Source organism: Elgaria multicarinata, chromosome 8 (genome assembly GCF_023053635.1).
Source record: "Elgaria multicarinata webbii isolate HBS135686 ecotype San Diego chromosome 8, rElgMul1.1.pri, whole genome shotgun sequence".
In the NCBI taxonomy this organism is placed as follows: domain Eukaryota; kingdom Metazoa; phylum Chordata; class Lepidosauria; order Squamata; family Anguidae; genus Elgaria; species Elgaria multicarinata.
The window spans coordinates 92,154,107-92,172,341 of NC_086178.1; the positions used below are offsets into that span (position 1 = coordinate 92,154,107).

General features: G+C 40.2%; 1 protein-coding gene across 1 annotated transcript in view; it reads left to right on the forward strand.

Moving 5' to 3' along the window:
• Window positions 1-4,367: 4,367 nt before the first annotated feature.
• The window catches only part of LOC134403180 (cadherin-23-like), a gene marked incomplete at its 3' end in the record, with an annotated part of 380,609 nt that continues 366,741 nt past the window's right edge, over window positions 4,368-18,235 (forward strand). Inside the window, exons 1-2 of the mRNA XM_063133286.1 lie at window positions 4,368-4,395; window positions 4,769-4,840. Coding sequence (XP_062989356.1) covers window positions 4,368-4,395; window positions 4,769-4,840 — 100 coding nt within the window. The remainder of the gene's footprint in view (window positions 4,396-4,768; window positions 4,841-18,235) is intronic.

Here is an 18,235-nt window from a genome sequence, read left to right on the forward strand (position 1 = left end):
AGCACACAGATTATAATGAATAACTCCACATAAAATACAATGAATTCTTGTCAACAATACAGATTACTTTGGATCATATTGGATAGTCCATGCTTCTGTGTGAACTTCTTCCCCATTGCTTTATTTGGAAGTTGCAAAATGCAGCCTTTTCTTGCAAAACTTTTCAACTGCAGTTTGGCTTAGATCAGTTTTTGTTGAGACTGGAACTTCCCATAAAACCAACAAAGAGAAAAACAAGTTGACTTTAAAAGGTGGAGAATCTAAGAGCTTCATCAGGCAGGAGGAAATCATGGTTCCATACCGTCACTTCTCTGCCCCCACTTCTGTCGCACAATATTTCCTCTTTGTCAAATGAGAAGAAATAAGACGTGAACAACAATCCCATGGCCCATTCAGTGGGTGTTTTAATTGCACTACTTCTCCTGCACACAGCAGGAGATCACAGCAAGTTCTGTTGCTAAAAATAAATCGGACTTACTGGGGTCTTTTTTTGTCATGGGAAAGAAGGCCAGAAAGAGTGGGAGACGCATGGGAGGCGGATGACATGGTGAATAGGACCTACAAAAATCCATGAGTGCTCAGTAATGAGCATGCTATAAAACGTTAGTCTGATGATCACCTAATAAGTAATGCCACACTATCCAAATCCATCATGGAAATTTTACAGAAACACCTGTCTACTAGTACCCTATGTTTATCCCAATTCACTAGGAGTTGCTCCTTTGGGTTTTGGGGGGGGGGGGGTTTGGCCTAAATAATAACCAAAGCCAACAAACCAGGCCACGCTATGATTTTAGTTTTGTAATCAGCATAAAATTTTGTTTAACAATCCACCTAATTCATTACCTTTAAAAAATCATAATGGCTGCTGATGTTCTTGGGTGACCATAGTTTGGTAGTTGGAAATTGGGAATTGGGAAGATGGACAATATAGATGAATGAATGTAGGTAGTTGTGGGATTCGTGTCATGTTTGTAGCAAGGCTAGCAATTTTGTCTTGTCTTCCCAACCATTCAGTAATATAGACAAATGAAAAGGAGAATGCAGAACAAGGACACTACTACAACATCAATGGTCAACATCAGACCAAGAAATCCCTGAACTCCTTTCCCCAAAATTCCTCATCTTCACCTTGTCAATTATCATTCCCATGAAAAACCTTTCTGCATCCTAGATGTTATTTTGTGTATTGTTCAATTAAAATTATTTACTTCTTTAGTATCTGCTCCAATTCTGTAAGCATATGCATATATAATAGGCACATTTTAACCAAATGATTCCTATATAGCAATTCTATTCCTCTTTTGAAATTCTGTGGTAATTGCTTATGATTTGGCAGTCGCCTTTTCTTTATTGGGAGTGTGATGCTTTTGATTAATTTTATTGTAGGGAAGCAACATAGACCCAAGGCAACTTAGTGCTTCTAAACACTCTGTTGCCATATTTCATTCTGTTCCCCCCTCCCACTGGTGTAACAAAATGTATGCTCAGATAATCCATGCCTACACTTTTCCTGGAGGCATAGTACTGGTTTGCATCTTAATGTTCTTCCCTGCACCTTAATGTTCTTCCCTGAACATCACAGCCGTGCTCAGGGTATAGATGGGATTGTGTGCCCTCTACTGGGTACAATCAACTAGGATTTCATTTGCACGCACCCAATGGAAATGAAAGGTGTTTTTTTCTTTATGCAAGCCTTATTCGTGTTAGTAGAGCTTTCCCATCTTTACATTTTGTACTTAAAAGTTCTTGTTGAAATCTTGGTTTTGACAATCCTGCTGTCCTTACTTTATTTAGTTCAGTAACCCATCCCATCCCCAAAGTTCAGGTGGCTAATATTTTAAAAGAAAATTAAAATTCATTTAAAGCAGAATGAAATTAAATCTCTTCTATACCATGAAAAAATTGCTGTCGTAATCAAAACACCTGAAGGTCATCCCAAAAGGAAAGGTGCTCATGATGGTTCCAAAAAGTTCATAAGTCTGAACTCCAATGATACAAAGAAAAAGAATTATTCATTGTGGCCTTTTCTCTCAAAAAGCTCATTGCACAGGTAATGGTTTTATATTGAGGCTTTTATATTGTATTTTATATTATGGTTTTATACTGTTGTTTTATACTTTGAATGGTTTTAATTTTTGTGAACCGCCCAGAGAGCTCCGGCTATTGGACGGTATAGAAACGTAATAAATAAATAAAAAATAAATAAATGGTGTTAAGAGAGCATCCTTGGACCTCATCTACACCAAGTAGGATATTGCACTATGAAAATGGTATATAAAAGGCAGGAGCCACGCTACTGTGTTATAGCGGTATTGAAGTGCACTGACAACTGTTGGGGCCCATTGACACATACCATATACCATTTTCATACCGCTTTATTCTGCTTGGTGTGGCTCCTGCCTTTTATATACCACTTTCATACTACTTTCATAGTGCAATATCTTGCTTGGTGTAGATGAGGCCTTGGCTGCCTGGAGAGATTCATGATGGAGTATGGAAGAGGAGAAGGAAAGGAAAGGAACCTCTCGTGCAAGCACTGATTCGTTACTGACTCTTGGAGGGACGCCAGCTTTCGCTGACGTTTTCTTGGCAGGCCTTATAGCAGGGTGGTTTGCCGTTGCCTTCCCCGGCCGTGATTACCTTTCCCCCAGCTAACTGGGTACTCCTTTTACCGATCTCAGGAGGATGGAAGGCTGAGTCGACCTGAGCCGGCTGCCTGAAACCAGCTTCCGCTGGGATCAAACTCAGGCCGTGGGGAGAGTTTCAGCTGCAGAAACTGCTGCTTTACCACTCTGCGCCACACGAGGCTCATATAATGGAAGAGGAGAAGGCAGGCTTAAAGCTGTATTAGCTTTAAGCCTTTTAACTTTAATATATTTTTCATAACCAACACTTTGAATTTTGCCTAGAATGCAATAGGGAACTGGTGACCCACTGTGTTTTGCCCAAGCTGAATCTTCCATACAACATCCAAATAAAGCAATATAGAGAATACTGCAATAGTCTAGCCTTAAGACTAGACTTTAGACTTTATACTGTTAGTTTTACCCTACCCAGTGCCTGCTTACCCTACCCTGTGCCTGTTTGCATTCTCTTCCCCTCCTTATTGTTTTATTATGATTTTATTAGAATGTAAGCCTATGCGGCAGGGTCTTGCTATTTACTGTTTTACTCTGTACAGCACCATGTACATTGATGGCGCTATATAAATAAAATAATAATAATAATAATAATAATAATAATAATAATAATAATAATAATAATAATTAAGGCAATAGAGATAGGAACATTAGTCATCAGCACTTCACTTGACAGGAGTGCAGCCTTGTCACTAGGTGTCATGGCATTGGTCAAAAGTATTCCTGGCCACTCTGTTGAACTTGGCCTTCTGGGTGCAGCTATATCCCCCAGTTTAGCTAAGGTTATGTATCTGAGTGACCAAGAGAGTACTGGATATTGCAGACAGTTCTAGACATTCCATATCACAGAACATGTCAGTCATTGTGGCAAGTTAGTTGTGATTCAGCGTTAGGTTGCTTACCTGTATATAGGCCTTGCTGTGGTCAGGCACTAGCTAAGCACAAGTTATTGCACGATTGCAGATGAAACAGAAGCCAAACTGTGTGTACTGGAATACTAACTGAACCTAATACCATATCTCTGTACGTTCCCATTCAGTGGCTTTGCATACACTTTGAACAGGATGGGTAGATAAGACAGGGAAGGTCTCTGGGAGACAACATCCCAATCAAGAAAAAAACAGAACCAATTGAATAATCCTGCAAGTCCCTGCAAGGCTGCATAATTGCATCACTAACACTTCATAACAAGTATATCAAAGACCTCAGAACAATTTAACAGGATAAATAAGGTGTGATTGCTCCTATCAATCTCTAGGTGGAGATAACTGACACAGTTCAGAAGCACAGTTTCAATGCTGTGCCTAGGCTGAAAGCCAGAAGAGCTGTACTGTTCTGAAAATGCAATTTTAATTATAGTATTCATTATTCACAGCTGCATCAGTTCAGACTTCTAAATATTTGCTACCAAAGCAGCCCATTCAGTGCTTTGCACATTTTCCTATCATCATGGCCTACGAAACTCCAGTGTATATTGGACAACAAGCAACTAATTTTACCCTCTGTTATAATAGATCCTTGACAACAACTGCCCCATAGATTGATGCCAGTTTGTACACCAGTTTCTAAAAACTGGTGTACAAAACTTAGTTAACCAAATCTAAACTCAGGTGATGGGTGAGAAGCACTTATTCTCTTCTCTTCGGCAGCTAATATAGCCTTGCTGACTCAGCAGCAAGGGGCTAGGTGTGTGTGTTTGTGTGTGTGTGAAGAGTAATTGACGAAATGTTTCTCATACAGCAGCAAGAGGCAGGTAAGAGGCACACTGAGTCCAGTGTGTGTGTTTGTGTGTGTGTGTGTGTGTGTGTGTGTGTGTACAGACCTATTTATTGAGTAACTCTGGGGAGGGGGTGTAAAAAACAATCTCTATCTTTACACTAAAATAGCCCATTCAAAATGTAATTGAAACACTGGGAACTATTACCTTTAATTCAGTGGCTTTGCTCTTCTCTACATCATTAATAAATATTTTTGTGTTTGTTTGGAGTCCAATGTTTTTTCTGCTTTAATACATTCTGAAGTGTAATCCTAGGTTTCACTTGATGACATGAGTATGCGCTGAGAAGGCCAAATCTTCTATTAAATACAACAGGACTAAAATGATTAATATCTCTGTTCTCTTCCAGGAACCATGAAGTATCATTTTACGGCCAGGAACCTTTTCCTTGCGCTATTGTTTTTGGAGTCAGTCAGTTTTGGTGAGTACAAATTTCTTTGGGTTCATTGCTAAACCGTTATTTCCCCCCTTCTCATTTTCATACCCCGATGGATTCCTCAGGAAGGTTGATATAATTTTCCCCTGGATAACTGCATGTCTTGCCCAAATGTGAAGTCTTTCCTCTGGTTATGATAGTGGAAAACCTGAGGCTGCTAATGGGTTATATAGTCTTGCCTCTCTTCCAGCCTTCCCTTCCATATCCTAATATTTTCTTTACACAGCTTAAGCCACCTACCCCACCTGGTGCATCCAGTTGTGTTAGACTATGAAAGTTATACTTCAACACATCTGGAAGTGTCAGGTTAGGGAAATCTTGCTTAAGTAGTAGCAAATGTGATATGATTATGGAGCTGATCTAGGAAGCAATTTGCCACATTCTGGCAACTGAGTGAGATTATTATAATTAATGTGTGTGGGGAAAGCACTGTATAAACTTTGTAGGAGACCTTGCTAAGTTCTGGACTATTAGTTTCATGCACAAATTCCAGGTTAATGTTTGTTAGGCACAGCTCATCAGTCAAGTGGCCATTGTAGCTTCTACCTTATGTAACATTGAGGGAAGCTGTCCTTGGGACCAGACAGCCTTCAAGGTAGGGAGGACTGTCTGCACACCTCCCATAATGCAATGGATTGAGGACCTAATAACTTTATCAACTTTTGAACGAGTGTTATATAGACACAACTTGCAAGTGGATAAATACACGGATATTTGGTCTGCTTTTCTTGAAACCTTTGTATAACTCTCCCCCCCTTTTTTTAATGGTTCATATGATGGAAATGATGGTAATTCTATATAAACAATGTATGGTCCCCTCCCCCTGTTTTCATGATGTATTTTCTGGTTTGTTTGTTGATATTCACAATAAAAAAGTTTAAAAATTAAAAAAAAGGCAGGGACAAAAAATGTTGCTGTCCAGTTTACTGAAAAGGAACTATTCAAATAATAAAATTATTTAAGAAACTATTCTAATGTATCTGACTCCTTCAAATGCAAACATTATTCTGATTGCTCTTCTCTGCTTTATTTTACACAAATTATTATCCATGCTGATTACGGTGAGAACAGAACTGGAAAGGGATGCACTATGAATAGTCACTGTTTCTTAACCTGGAATTAAAATGATGTTACTAGAGACATGGAACATATTCTAAGCAGTGGAGCCGTGCCAACATTGCTCCTTCATTGACTGTGAAAAATGCCAGGTTTACTGTTGTTAAGAATACATAGTGACTGGGTTCAGACAACATGATATCCAATGGTATTTGAAATAGTCAACGGTTGGTTATTTAACCCACCGTGGGTTATTGTGTTGTGTGGAGGGATTTTTTTAACCAACAGTTGGATATTTGGCTGAAATAATCAATGCAAATAACCAACACTGCAGAATTGGCTATTTGAACCACTGGTGGTTATTATGTTGTGTGGTGGGCACTGTTGGTTATTTCATTGGCCACTGAGTCGCAAGATGAGTGGTCAAAGTGGTGTCTGCCCCTCTAGTCTAGCTGGCAGGATATTTTTTGGCAGCAATGGCTGATGGGATACTAGTGGGAAGACAGAGAGGAGAGAAGGTGGGGGATGAGTGAGTCAACTCAGCATGGACTAATAGTTAACTCAACACTGATCCTAATCTAGACCATGGTTGATTATTATCATGTTGTGTGGGAAGTGCCCCCTGAATAAACAACTGTTGGGTTTATTACCTCATTATTGACTATCGTGTTGTCCAAATGCAGCCATTGTTTGCAGGAAAGGGAAGAGAAGCTTTCTTGTTGTCTGTGCCAACACATTCCTTTAATTCTGCTGTAAATGATTTTGCCTCTCTGGCCTGGTTCAGACAACACGCTAAACCATGCTGCTTAACCACAAAATGGTTAAGGGAATGCATTATGCATTATGATATCCAATGGTATTTTAAAGAGTCAACGGTTGGTTATTTAATGCATTATGCATTATGCATTCCCTTAACCATTTTGTGGTTAAGCAGCATGGTTTAGCGTGTTGTCTGAACCAGGCCATTGACTCGGGAAATAATTCCTTTCCAGTCTCCATTCAGAAATGATCAGAAATAATACCTTGCTGAGAAGTGACAAGAGTTGTTAGCAGCAGAATGCCATTTCTTCTATAGTTTCTTACTTGAAAAATGCCATAAGGAGTCATTCAGTTTCTCATCCTTTCTCATCCATCTTGAAGGATTGCGCACTAAGAGCTTTCCCCCTTTGTCCTATAGGGGAAAGTGCAACATTTTATTTTCAAGAGGAGGTTTGGCTGGTATTTGCATGAGTTGATGCTTCTGAAGCCTGAATACAGTTATGGCTAATGGTCAGAAGTTGTTGAATGCAGTGATGGCCACAAAATTGCAAATTGGAGATCATGCAACACTAAGGGCATTAGCATGAGCTGATAGCCAAGCAGGACAATTGTTCTTATCTTCTGTTTGGTTAACCTCAAAGGAAGGAATTGAGGAAATCCTGTTCCTGGGTTTGGAGGTGTTGCGTTCTGATCAGGCTCAATATGGAACATAAGTAAATTTGGGATAACTTTCTTCCCATCACCTACTCCATTATTATTTAACCATTATTAACACTGAAGTAAGGGCTACTTCACATGGCCACTATTGGAGAGGGTGTGTATGTGTACTGTCAACATGGTGAAAAGCTCTTGTGAAATTATCCAAATGTGGCAAGATTAATATTTTACCACATCCTGTGGAATGTGCATTATTATATAGTTAAATATATTATGCTGGGGTGCATTTTGGCAGCATCCCTCTGGAAGTAAGTAGGAAAGAAGCCTTCTGGTGGGTTATCCACTTTAAAAATGAAAAAATGACCAATATGAATAACGGTTGTCTGTTTTTCTGTGTGAGATAATATACAGTAGGGACTGAACTGGCAGTAACTAACAAGGAATGAGATCTTGGGGATATGGTGGGTAGTCCAATGAAAATGTAAAACCAGTGTGTGGCAGCTGTGAAAAAGGCGAATTCTATGCCAAGGATGATTAGGAAATAAAACTGACAATATTGTAATGACTTTATGTAGATCTATAATACAGCCACATCTGGGGTCTCCATTTCTGGTCATCACATCTCAAAAAGGATATTGTAGATCTGGAAAGGGCTCTATGTGAAGCTGACCAAACCCACCACCACCACCATCATCGTCGTCGTCTTCCTCCAGGTCCCTCTGCCACCTGAGGTTAGGTAGGTGGTGGGTGGGGAGAGGACCTTCCAAGTCATAGTATTTCACATTTGGAATGCACTCTCAGGGAAGCTCACCTGGCACCAACATTGACCTCCTTTCAGCACTAGGAAAGAAATTACTTGGCACTGCACCATGTGGTGTTAAAGTGGTCTTAATACTGTGTCCTTAGCTCTGCTAGATAATATGGGTTCTTTTGGCTCTTGCTTCTGTGTTTTTAATACTTTATATGATGGTGTTGTGTCTGCTGTTTTTAAACTGTCTCCCCTAGAAGTCTTGCACTGAAGATCAGTATATAAATAGGTACAAAACAGGGCGCCTAAAATGACGAAGTTTGAGTGGTAGAGCATCTTCCCTACAAGAAAAGGCATTGTGGGAGAGGACATGATAAAAGATTTATAAACATATGCATGATGTCATAACAGTGAAGAGAATAAAATTCTAACCCTTCTCTTGGGTTAGATCTCTGGGGTCATCAGTGAAATTGATTTAGAAAAAAATAAAATGCTAACTCTTTTCTTGTAATACTAGTTCTCTGGGATCATCTAGTAAGATTGGTTTGCAATCAGTTCAGGACAGACATAAGTAAATTCTTTGTACAACATGTAACTTATGGAATTCACTCCCATAAGATGTGGTGATAGCCATTAGCTCAGATAGCTTTAAGAGGGGATTTGTCAAATTCATGGTGGTCTGTCAAAAACTATTAGCCATGATTGCTATATGGAACTACCAGGTTTAGAGGCAGGATGCCAATGAATGCAAGTTGTTAGGGAGCAACAGCAGTAGAGGGCTATTGCCTTCATGACGTGCTTGTGGACACACATGATTGCCCATTGTGGAAAATAACATGCTGGGCCAGCTCTAACATTAGGCCATCTCAAGCAGCAGGTGAAGAGCAGCAAGATGATGAAAGACTGAGTTGTGTATGCCATGTGGCTTGCCCTATGCTCCATAAACTAGCCTGCTGCTTGTAGAAGATTCAGTTGCCCATCTGGTCAACATTGGTACATGGAATGGAAGGGGTGCCATCTTGTCTTTTCAAGAAAATGCTTTAGGCCAGCCCTGCTGGACTGGATGGAACTTTGTTCGGATTCAGCAGGGCTTCTCTCCTGTTATTATAGTGCAGATTCTTTTCCACAACTTAGCACTATTGCTACTTCGCACAATTGGTGTGTGTGTGTGTGTGAGAGAGAGAGGGGGGGCTCTTTTCAATTTGGTTTAACTCTCTTTTACACCCTGCCTTCACTCTAAACTCCAGCAAAATGGATATTTTCTTCTAACCCCTATTCTGGCATCTGCCTTTTAACATATGGTGTGTGTGTGTGTTGTGTGTGTGTGTGTGTGTGTGTGGGCACATCCAGTTGTGGTATTTGCAATTTTAGTGCTTGAGTGAAGAAGGGATTTGAAGCCGCTTGACCTTCTAACACCTGTTTGTGTTAGCAGCTGGAAAAAGCTATGAGATAAAGAACATGGCTGTCTTTATTTATTTATTTATTTATTTATTTATTTCATTTCTATACCGCCCAATAGCCGGAGCTCTCTGGGCGGTTTGCAATAGCAGGAGTTGATTCCGTTTATTCCACATTTCCCAGTCAAAGTTTTTTATGTTTGTGCCTTAGGAGAGCAGCAGCCCTTTCCCATGTGTTTTAAACAGGCTTCATGTTACCAGACCAATAGTTTTTAATATATGCCCTGTAATATATTACACTCCTGTCTCAGCTATAAAGTGTCTTTCTTCAACTGGGATGCTTAAAAATTCATGGCATTCTGGCAGCCAGTTAAAGGGGACTCTCCCCCGCCCCCCAGTGTTCTGGTGCTGATCCCTCTGAAACATTAATTTGCTGAGCAGGGGGAGAAAACAAGTCATTAAAGTTAGTAACAATGTGTTGAAAAGATCAGCAGCAGCTGCCTAAAAACCACCTGGCAAGACTTTTTGTGTGGTGGTGTTAACAGTCTAGTACTAGTCAACTCCCAGGCAAGTGTGAGAACCCACTTCCCAAGCTATAGCACCCCAGTGGGTAGCTTTTAAAAATATTTTCCTTCTTAGAAAAGTGTTCAAACTTTGTCTCAAGGAGCCCTTTGATCACTGTACAGAGAGAAGAACTGAAACACAGATTAGGAAGATAGGAAGCTGCCTTATACCGAGTCAGACCCTTGGACCATCATGCTCAGTATTGTCTGCACCAGCCTTCCCCAACCTGATGTTCTCCAGATGTTTTAGACTACAATCCCATCACCCCAAGCATTGGCCATGATAGCTGGGGCTGATGGTAGCTGTACTCCAAAACATATGGAATGCACCAGGTTGGGAAGGGTTGTCTATACTGACTGGCAGCAACCCTCCAGGATTTCAGATAAGGCAGGAGTCCTTCCCCGCACTACCAGTGCCAGTGATGGTACCGGGGATCTTCTATATACAAACTATGTGCTCAACAAGTGATCTTCAGTTTCCTTTTCCTTCCTTCAGCATTTTCTTATCTAAGGGATCTAGAAATCAATGAAGTTTAAGCCCCACTGCTGGAGCAGATGTGCTTTTCATAGCCTGGCAACTGGGTTGTACTAGATGTTGTGATTTATTTATTTATTTATTTATTTATTTATTTATTTATTACATTTTTATACCGCCCAATAGCCGAAGCTCTCTGGGCGGTTCACAAAAATTAAAACCACAGTAAAACACCCAACAGTTTAAAACACAATTACGAAATACAGTATAAAAAGCGATATGGATGTTTAAGAGGATCTGGACATTATTTTAATGCAGCTTTTATGCTAATCAAGAAAATTTGTTCCTACAGAATGGCGGTCATTTGTCCCATGGAAATTGGCTGCACACCAGAAATTGCAATGAAATCCTTGTTATTCAAAAGTCTGCTTTGTATGTGTCTGTCAAATTCAGAAAGCTGCTGCCCAGCAGGTTACATAGAGACTTCGGCAGCCAGTAATCGTAATCGGCAGGTGCTCTAAGCTAAGATTTTAAAACTGAACATGCCACAGGAAACTGTTGTTATTCAGACTTGCAAATATTTCCCCATGATCTCATGCCTTTCCATCTCTCCAATCAGCATATTAACATTATTTGTTTTCCAAAAAAGAGAGAGAATAACCAGTTTATATGATGGTCTGGCCCTCTGAAAAAGCAACTGGCATTATATAAAACAGCTATGAGGTTCCGCTTTGAATTATTGTTACAATTCCTCCAGCTCCTGAACGTTAAGGTACTTAGATTTCAATGCAGCATAAGTAAATATTTGAATGGAGACAAATTTATGGTGATAAGCATGATGGCCAGCTTTGCAGGAGAGAAAATAAATCATTTCAAGAGTACTCAGCTAATGCATTCTTGGAACAGTCTGCCATTTGCTCTGTGTGTGTGCACGCACTACACACACGCTCACACAAGTGGTGGTGGTGGTGGTGAGACAATGTCCACAAAATACATAGTTAGGGTTCAACACATGCACACTTGCTAGGCAACCTATCTGCTCCTGGGTTTGATCCCTCGTTATTGGACAGGCAATAATTGAAAGGATGTCCTACTGGCTTACCTTCGATCCTTACTAGAGCTCGGGTGAGCCAAAGCAAGATCTGTGCTAAAGGGCCCTGGTGACACAGAACTAGAGGGTGCAATGGAACACACAGGGTGCAATAGTATCACTTTAGAACGCAAGCCAAGGACTTCATGACAAAAACTTCATCTATGGAAAGCTAGGATATTGGGGACAATGGAGCAGAGACTTGTGTGTGGTGTTTTTTATGAAAGGGGAATGCAGGAGATTTTTAGGCTCACTTATTGATCACATCTGGTTCTGGTGCAGAAGCTCAGGTTCTTGGTAGAACCAGCTAGAGGCACCACAGGATGACTACTCTGCGGAATTAAGAGTATAGGAAGATGGTGATGCTGAAGGAACCAAGGAAGTAAAAGTTAAGAAGTGGGAGAAATGGATGGTATCCAAGATGGGAGCTGGCCAACCTACAACAGGAGCTGGTGGTGTAGGGCTTCAGTAACTTGTTGAGTATTAAAACTAAGATACATCAATATGAATTATGTGAAGTTTATCATACACAATATACCCTGATTGCTAAAAAAATTTAAAAATCTAAAAGTGGCACACACGGTGAAAATAGAGGATTTTGGCCAAACCCCAGAACTGTTTGTTTATTTTTCCATGAGTGAACTAAAATAGGGTACATTCATAGACAGACACCGTGGTGATTGGAAAAGCCTGGAACTTAAGACACTTGTACATCATTCCCACAATGCCACCATAATGGGTACTATGGTGAGAGAAACATTTTTACATCAAGTCTGCATAAGTTATCAGCTTATGTCCACATCTATAAAATGAACAAGTCAATGATCTTTCTCATAGGTTAGTTGTGAGGATGAATAAAATACTCTCTACTCTAAAGCAGAAATGGAAATAAAAAACAGTTTCTGATAAAGAGTGTCTGTGTGTATGAGAAAGTGAAGGAGAGAGATTTGATCAGGACTAGTTTACTTTTCATCTATTTATAGCTAGTATTTTGTTGCATATCTGTTATTCTGGATTAACTCTTTTGTTGCTCTAATGCTACTATGTTGATAGACATTATCCTTCCTGGCAAGAGTAATAACTAACATTTTGCAGAAGTGGTGGAATAGGACATTTGTCAAACTTCTAGGCATTGCCTCACTCAAGGTGTTGGTTATGGTATGCTTGTCTTACCAGTCAATGAGTGAGTAAAGAGTACAATAAATACCCCCCCTCTCTCTATATATATATCACTGATATTGATGGTACACTAAAGGAATGAGTTTTTAATTTGTGTTGGACAGAGCCTGACAGTCTCTTTGGAACTCCAGCTGAGGGATCTTCTGTAAAGTGTTAAGTGGGTGTTGGGAGGCATCAGGTGGGATGATGAGGAAGAAAAGAGGGAGTAACTAAGTCTTATGATAAGCAAGTCGTCCTATGGAATTACTTATAGTTCTGAGGTATTACTGAATATATCGTATTGTTTCCCTCTAGTGTCTGATTCAAGCAACTGCGTAATGTAGTTTAAATTTAGGTCAGCAAAAAAGCTAGAACTATTTCTAAATCAAACCCAAAAGAGCACACCTCACATCACTGGTGCAGTTCATCCAAGATAGATGTCAGCAGCCGTACTGTTAGTTAAATCCACAGCATCCATTTGTGTAACTGTGTGTTGGTGCCACAGGTTTTTCTTTCTTTGGTTTTGGTCAGAACTAAATGAGTTGTGAGCCCGATCCTGTGCATATTTACATAGAAGCCCCTCTGTATTTAGTGAGCTTTATTCACAGGTAAGCATATTTAGGATTGCAGCCTTAGAGGCTGGAAGAGTTTATGGTATTACTTGGTTGAATAGCTATTATTATTATTATTATTTATTTATTTATTTATTTATTTATTTATTTATTTATATCCTGCCTTTTCCCCAGTACTGGGACTCAAGGCAGTTTACAAAATTAAAACAAGTACAATTAAAACATATAAATATAAATTACAAAACTTAAAATATAATTAAACCTACAGTAAAATTAAAAACATTTTTAAAATTAAAAAAAAACTGTAACAGGTTAAAAAGGGGAGGATCCAATACATTAACACAGGTGCAGTATAGTTCCAAAAGCTTTCTAAAACAAAAAAGTTTTTGCCTGCCTCCAAAACTGTAGCACAGAGGGAGCCAGCCCAGCCTCCCTGGGAAGGGAGTTCCACAGCCTTGAAGTAGCCACTGAGAAGGCCCTCTCCCATGTACCCATCAGGCGTGCTTGGGATGTTGGTGAGACTGAGAGAAAGGCCTCCCCAGAAGATCTCAGAGCATGGGCAGGCTCATATGGGAGAATACAGTCTTTCATATAACCTGGACCCAAGCCATAGAGGGCTTTATAGGGTTTAACCAGCACTTTGAATTGTGCCTGGAAACAGACCAGAAGCCAGGTCAACAATCTGGCTGTAGCTCTTTGAACCAGTTGACGTTTCTGAACAGTCTTCAAAGACAGCCCCATGTAGAGCGTGTTACAGTAATCCATTTGGGTTGTAACTAAGGCATGTGTCACCGTGGCCAAGTCCGACATCTCAAGGAACGGGTGCAGTTGGCGCACTAGCTTTAACTCATTTAACAGTAAATGAATGATCATTTATGTGTGGAGCCATCTCTCCTAATCTTGCATATCTCAGCTGCTGATAGATATCTCAGCTGCGGACTGTCACTACATTAGACCATTTTGTCATAAGCTGTTTGTGCTCTCTGGGAAACCTGAAGATGAAGGTGGATTGAATAAAAGGCCAGTGGATTTGTGCAGAGGCAAGCACTGTTACCGGGCATTCAGGAGTCAAGTGAACTGCCCAGAGAGCTTTGGTTATTGGGCGGCATAATAATCTACATCTCCAGAATGCTGCTATTCAAAAAGTTGTTCTTCAGCAAAAACATTGCAATAGAAAAGGTGTGGGAGTCCAATAGAGTATTCCCATCAGATATCAATAGAAAATTACAGGATCCAGGATCAATTGGATCAATTGGCTATATTGGTCCATTAGAACAAAATTCACAGGGTCAATAAAATGTCTTTATTACGATCAGCCAGTGTTCACAATCCAGTGTATCTGAACTTTTTGGAAGCACGTGGAAGAGGAGGGAAAGTTCTTCGTAACTCAGAAACTTAGCACATTTTCATTTGTGAATATTAAGTTGGTCATCAGGAAAACAGAGCTCCCATGGAAAGGTTTTTGTCTCTTCGCTTTCCAACCAGTCCCTTCCATTCCCAAAGCAGAAGTAATAGTAGTAGTAGTAGTAATAGTGTGTTTGTGTGAGTTCTCTTTTCACTCTATATCTTACCATATACGTTGTGTACAAGGCGGGTGAGCTGTAGATTTTTAGTTCTCAAATTCTACAGCATTTTTTGATAACTTTTAGGAATGTTGTTTCCCACTGTATTCTATAGCACAATCTGAAACTTGATATGATTTTAGACAGTCCTAGTGTAAAAACTAGGCAAACTGTCTCTGGGCTAGGAAGTCTCCCCCCACTATGACATCAAAGGATATTTGGGTAGCTGTGCTCAACTTTTGCTTTTAATTCCATCTCAATGCACCATGTGTACAGAATAATGAATGAAGAGGCAGGGAACAGTTGCAAAGGCAAACAGTCAGGTGTTGGAATTGCTGCCAAGAAGATTATATGGAGTACCACTCTCCGAATTACAGTTATTGGCTCTTAAGCTGAGGAGATGTTCTGTCCCTCTCTTGAGTTACTATCATTTCTGAAATACAGCAGTCTTTGAAAATGCATTTTTTTCTCTGTGTTTGAAAGACAATAAAGAATTCTAAATATTGAAATGAATATTCAGGTTGTGGGAAAGAAGGAACATGCATTTATTGCTGAAAAGAACACAATTCTGCTAATTCTATACTGCCCCTGAGAGGTGTTTCCATCTGTCTGCTTCCTCCATTGAATACAGGCATCACTTTTTATAGGATTTGTACAGGTTCCAGGATATCTCTTTCCAATGAGTTTCAACTGGCTTTGTTTATTGACACTCCTTGTAGTTAGCTGCCTCTCTACCTTTTGATAGCTACTTTACACTTCAGAATGCCGGTGATGGAAAACACTTCAGACGTAATAGTCTGCTGAGTAGATGTTGGGTAGGAATGAGATTAGCAGATGGACTGACCAAACCAGGTACCCATCCTGTGCTAGTGTTCTTCCTATTGTTCTGCCATTCTTTGATGAAATAAAAGCAGACAAAGAAGACTATAAAGCTGTAATATCATCAATTTAAACAGAAAAAAATGGGACAGATGAATTTCATTAGGGATATTTACTGCTTAATCGTGGCTGAATGTAGCATGCCTGATGGAATATACACATCTGCATTGAATAAGTTTTGCAAACATACATACATACATGGTAATATCCATATCTTCTTGCTGTTCATTGTCAGTTTGGTGATGGTGAAATATAGGGATGGCAAGATATGGGTCCTCCAGGGATTTGTAACTTTACTTGGCTTTCAGTGGTGGAAAGGGGAATGCACATTAAAAAGGCAGCAATCCTTTTTAATGAGGATTAAACTCAGCAATGAGTTCGGCCACAGCATGAAGAACTTCATCAGGAGGGCTTTAAACTGAATCTTACGGGGGTGGGAGACGTAAATTTTGAGGCAACAATGGATGAAGGCCAATGCACCACAGTACAGAGAACAGCTCCAACAGTGTCCCAAAATAGTGTCTGCAACAAGGTAGGAACAAAGCCAGACTATAAAACACATGGTCTTCGATGTCTATATACTAATGCCCAGAGCATGGGAAACAAACAGAATGAACTTGAACTCTTATTACATGAAGGCAAATACGACTTAATAGGTATAACTGAAACTTGGTGGGATGACTCCCATGACTGGAATATAGCAATTGAAGGATATAACTTGTTCAAAAAGAACAGAAGAAATAGAAAGGGAGGTGGAGTTGCACTATATGTTAAAAATACCTATCCCTGCACAGAAATACAGGCGGATGAGATTGGGAGCCCCGTCGAGAGCGTCTGGATTAAAATAAATGGGGCTAGGAATAAAAAGAATATGATAATCGGAGTCTACTACCGACCACCCAATCAAGGAGAAGACGAGGATGAAACTTTTGAGAAACAAATTACCAGTGTTTCAAGGAAGTGTGATGTAGTAGTGATGGGGGACTTCAATTACCCTGATATCTGTTGGGAGACCATTACTGCCAAAAGCGGCCCTTCCAAGAAATTCCTGACATGTATGGGTGATAACTTTCTCCTACAGAAAGTGGTGGAAGGAACTAGAGGATCGGCAATCCTTGACTTGTTATTGACCAATAGGGATGACTTAGTGGATAAAGTGGCAGTTACGGGAACTCTGGGGGAAAGTGACCACGTCATACTTGAATTCTTGATTATGAAGGAGACAAAAGTCGAGCGTAGCCATACACGTACTCTGGATTTTAGGAAAGCTGATTTTAATAAACTCAGAACTATAATAAGTAAGGTCCTGTGGCAAGGGAGCCTAAAGAGAAAAGGAGTGCAGGATGGGTGGGAGTATCTAAAAAATGAAATTTTAAAGGCACAGTTACAAACAATTCCAACAAGGAGAAAAGATAGAAGACAACAGAGGAAACCAATGTGGCTCCACAAAAAGCTTATTGATGAACTGAAAACAAAAAGGGATACATATAGGAATTGGAAGGAAGGCCAGGCTACAAAAGAAGAGTACAGACAAGTGGCGCAGAAGTGCCGAAATGGTGTCAGGAAGGCTAAAGCTGTGAATGAGCTGAGATTAGCGAGGGATGCTAAAAGCAATAAAAAGGCTTTCTTCAGATACGTGAGTAGTAAAAGACAGAGGAAAGAAATGGTGGTTCAACTGCTTAATGAGGATGGCAAATTGATAACAGATGACAAAGAAAAGGCTGAAGTGCTCAATTCCTACTTTGCCTCGGTCTTCTCCCAAAAGCGGGTCTATGACCCCCCTGGAAAAAGTGAAGCAGAAGTTGAGGGGGCAGGATTGCAGTTTGAGATTGATAAACAAATGGTCAAAGAACACCTAATTTCCTTGAATGAGTTCAAATCTCCAGGGCCCGATGAACTGCATCCAAGAGTAATGAAGGAGCTAGCGGAAGAACTCTCAGAACCTTTGTCTATTATCTTTGCAAAATCATGGAAGACGGGTGAGGTGCCGGATGACTGGAGGAGGGCTAACGTTGTCCCTATCTTCAAAAAGGGCAAAAAGGAGGAACCTGGGAACTACAGACCAGTCAGTCTGACATCCATCCCTGGGAAAATTCTGGAGCAGATTATAAAGAAGTCAATCTGTAAACACCTTGAAATCAATGCAGTGATTACTAGAAGCCAACATGGATTTGTCATGAACAAATCCTGTCAGACTAATTTGATCTCATTTTTTGATAGGATAACCTCCCTTGTGGACTGTGAGAATGCTGTGGACGTCATATATCTTGACTTCAGCAAAGCTTTTGACAAAGTACCACATGACATTCTGATTAACAAACTAGCTAAAAGTGGGCTAGATGGAACAACTATTAGGTGGATCCACAGTTGGCTACAGAATCGGACTCAAAGAGTACTTATCAATGGAACCTTCTCAAACTGGGGAGAGGCAACGAGTGGGGTGCCGCAGGGCTCAGTCCTGGGC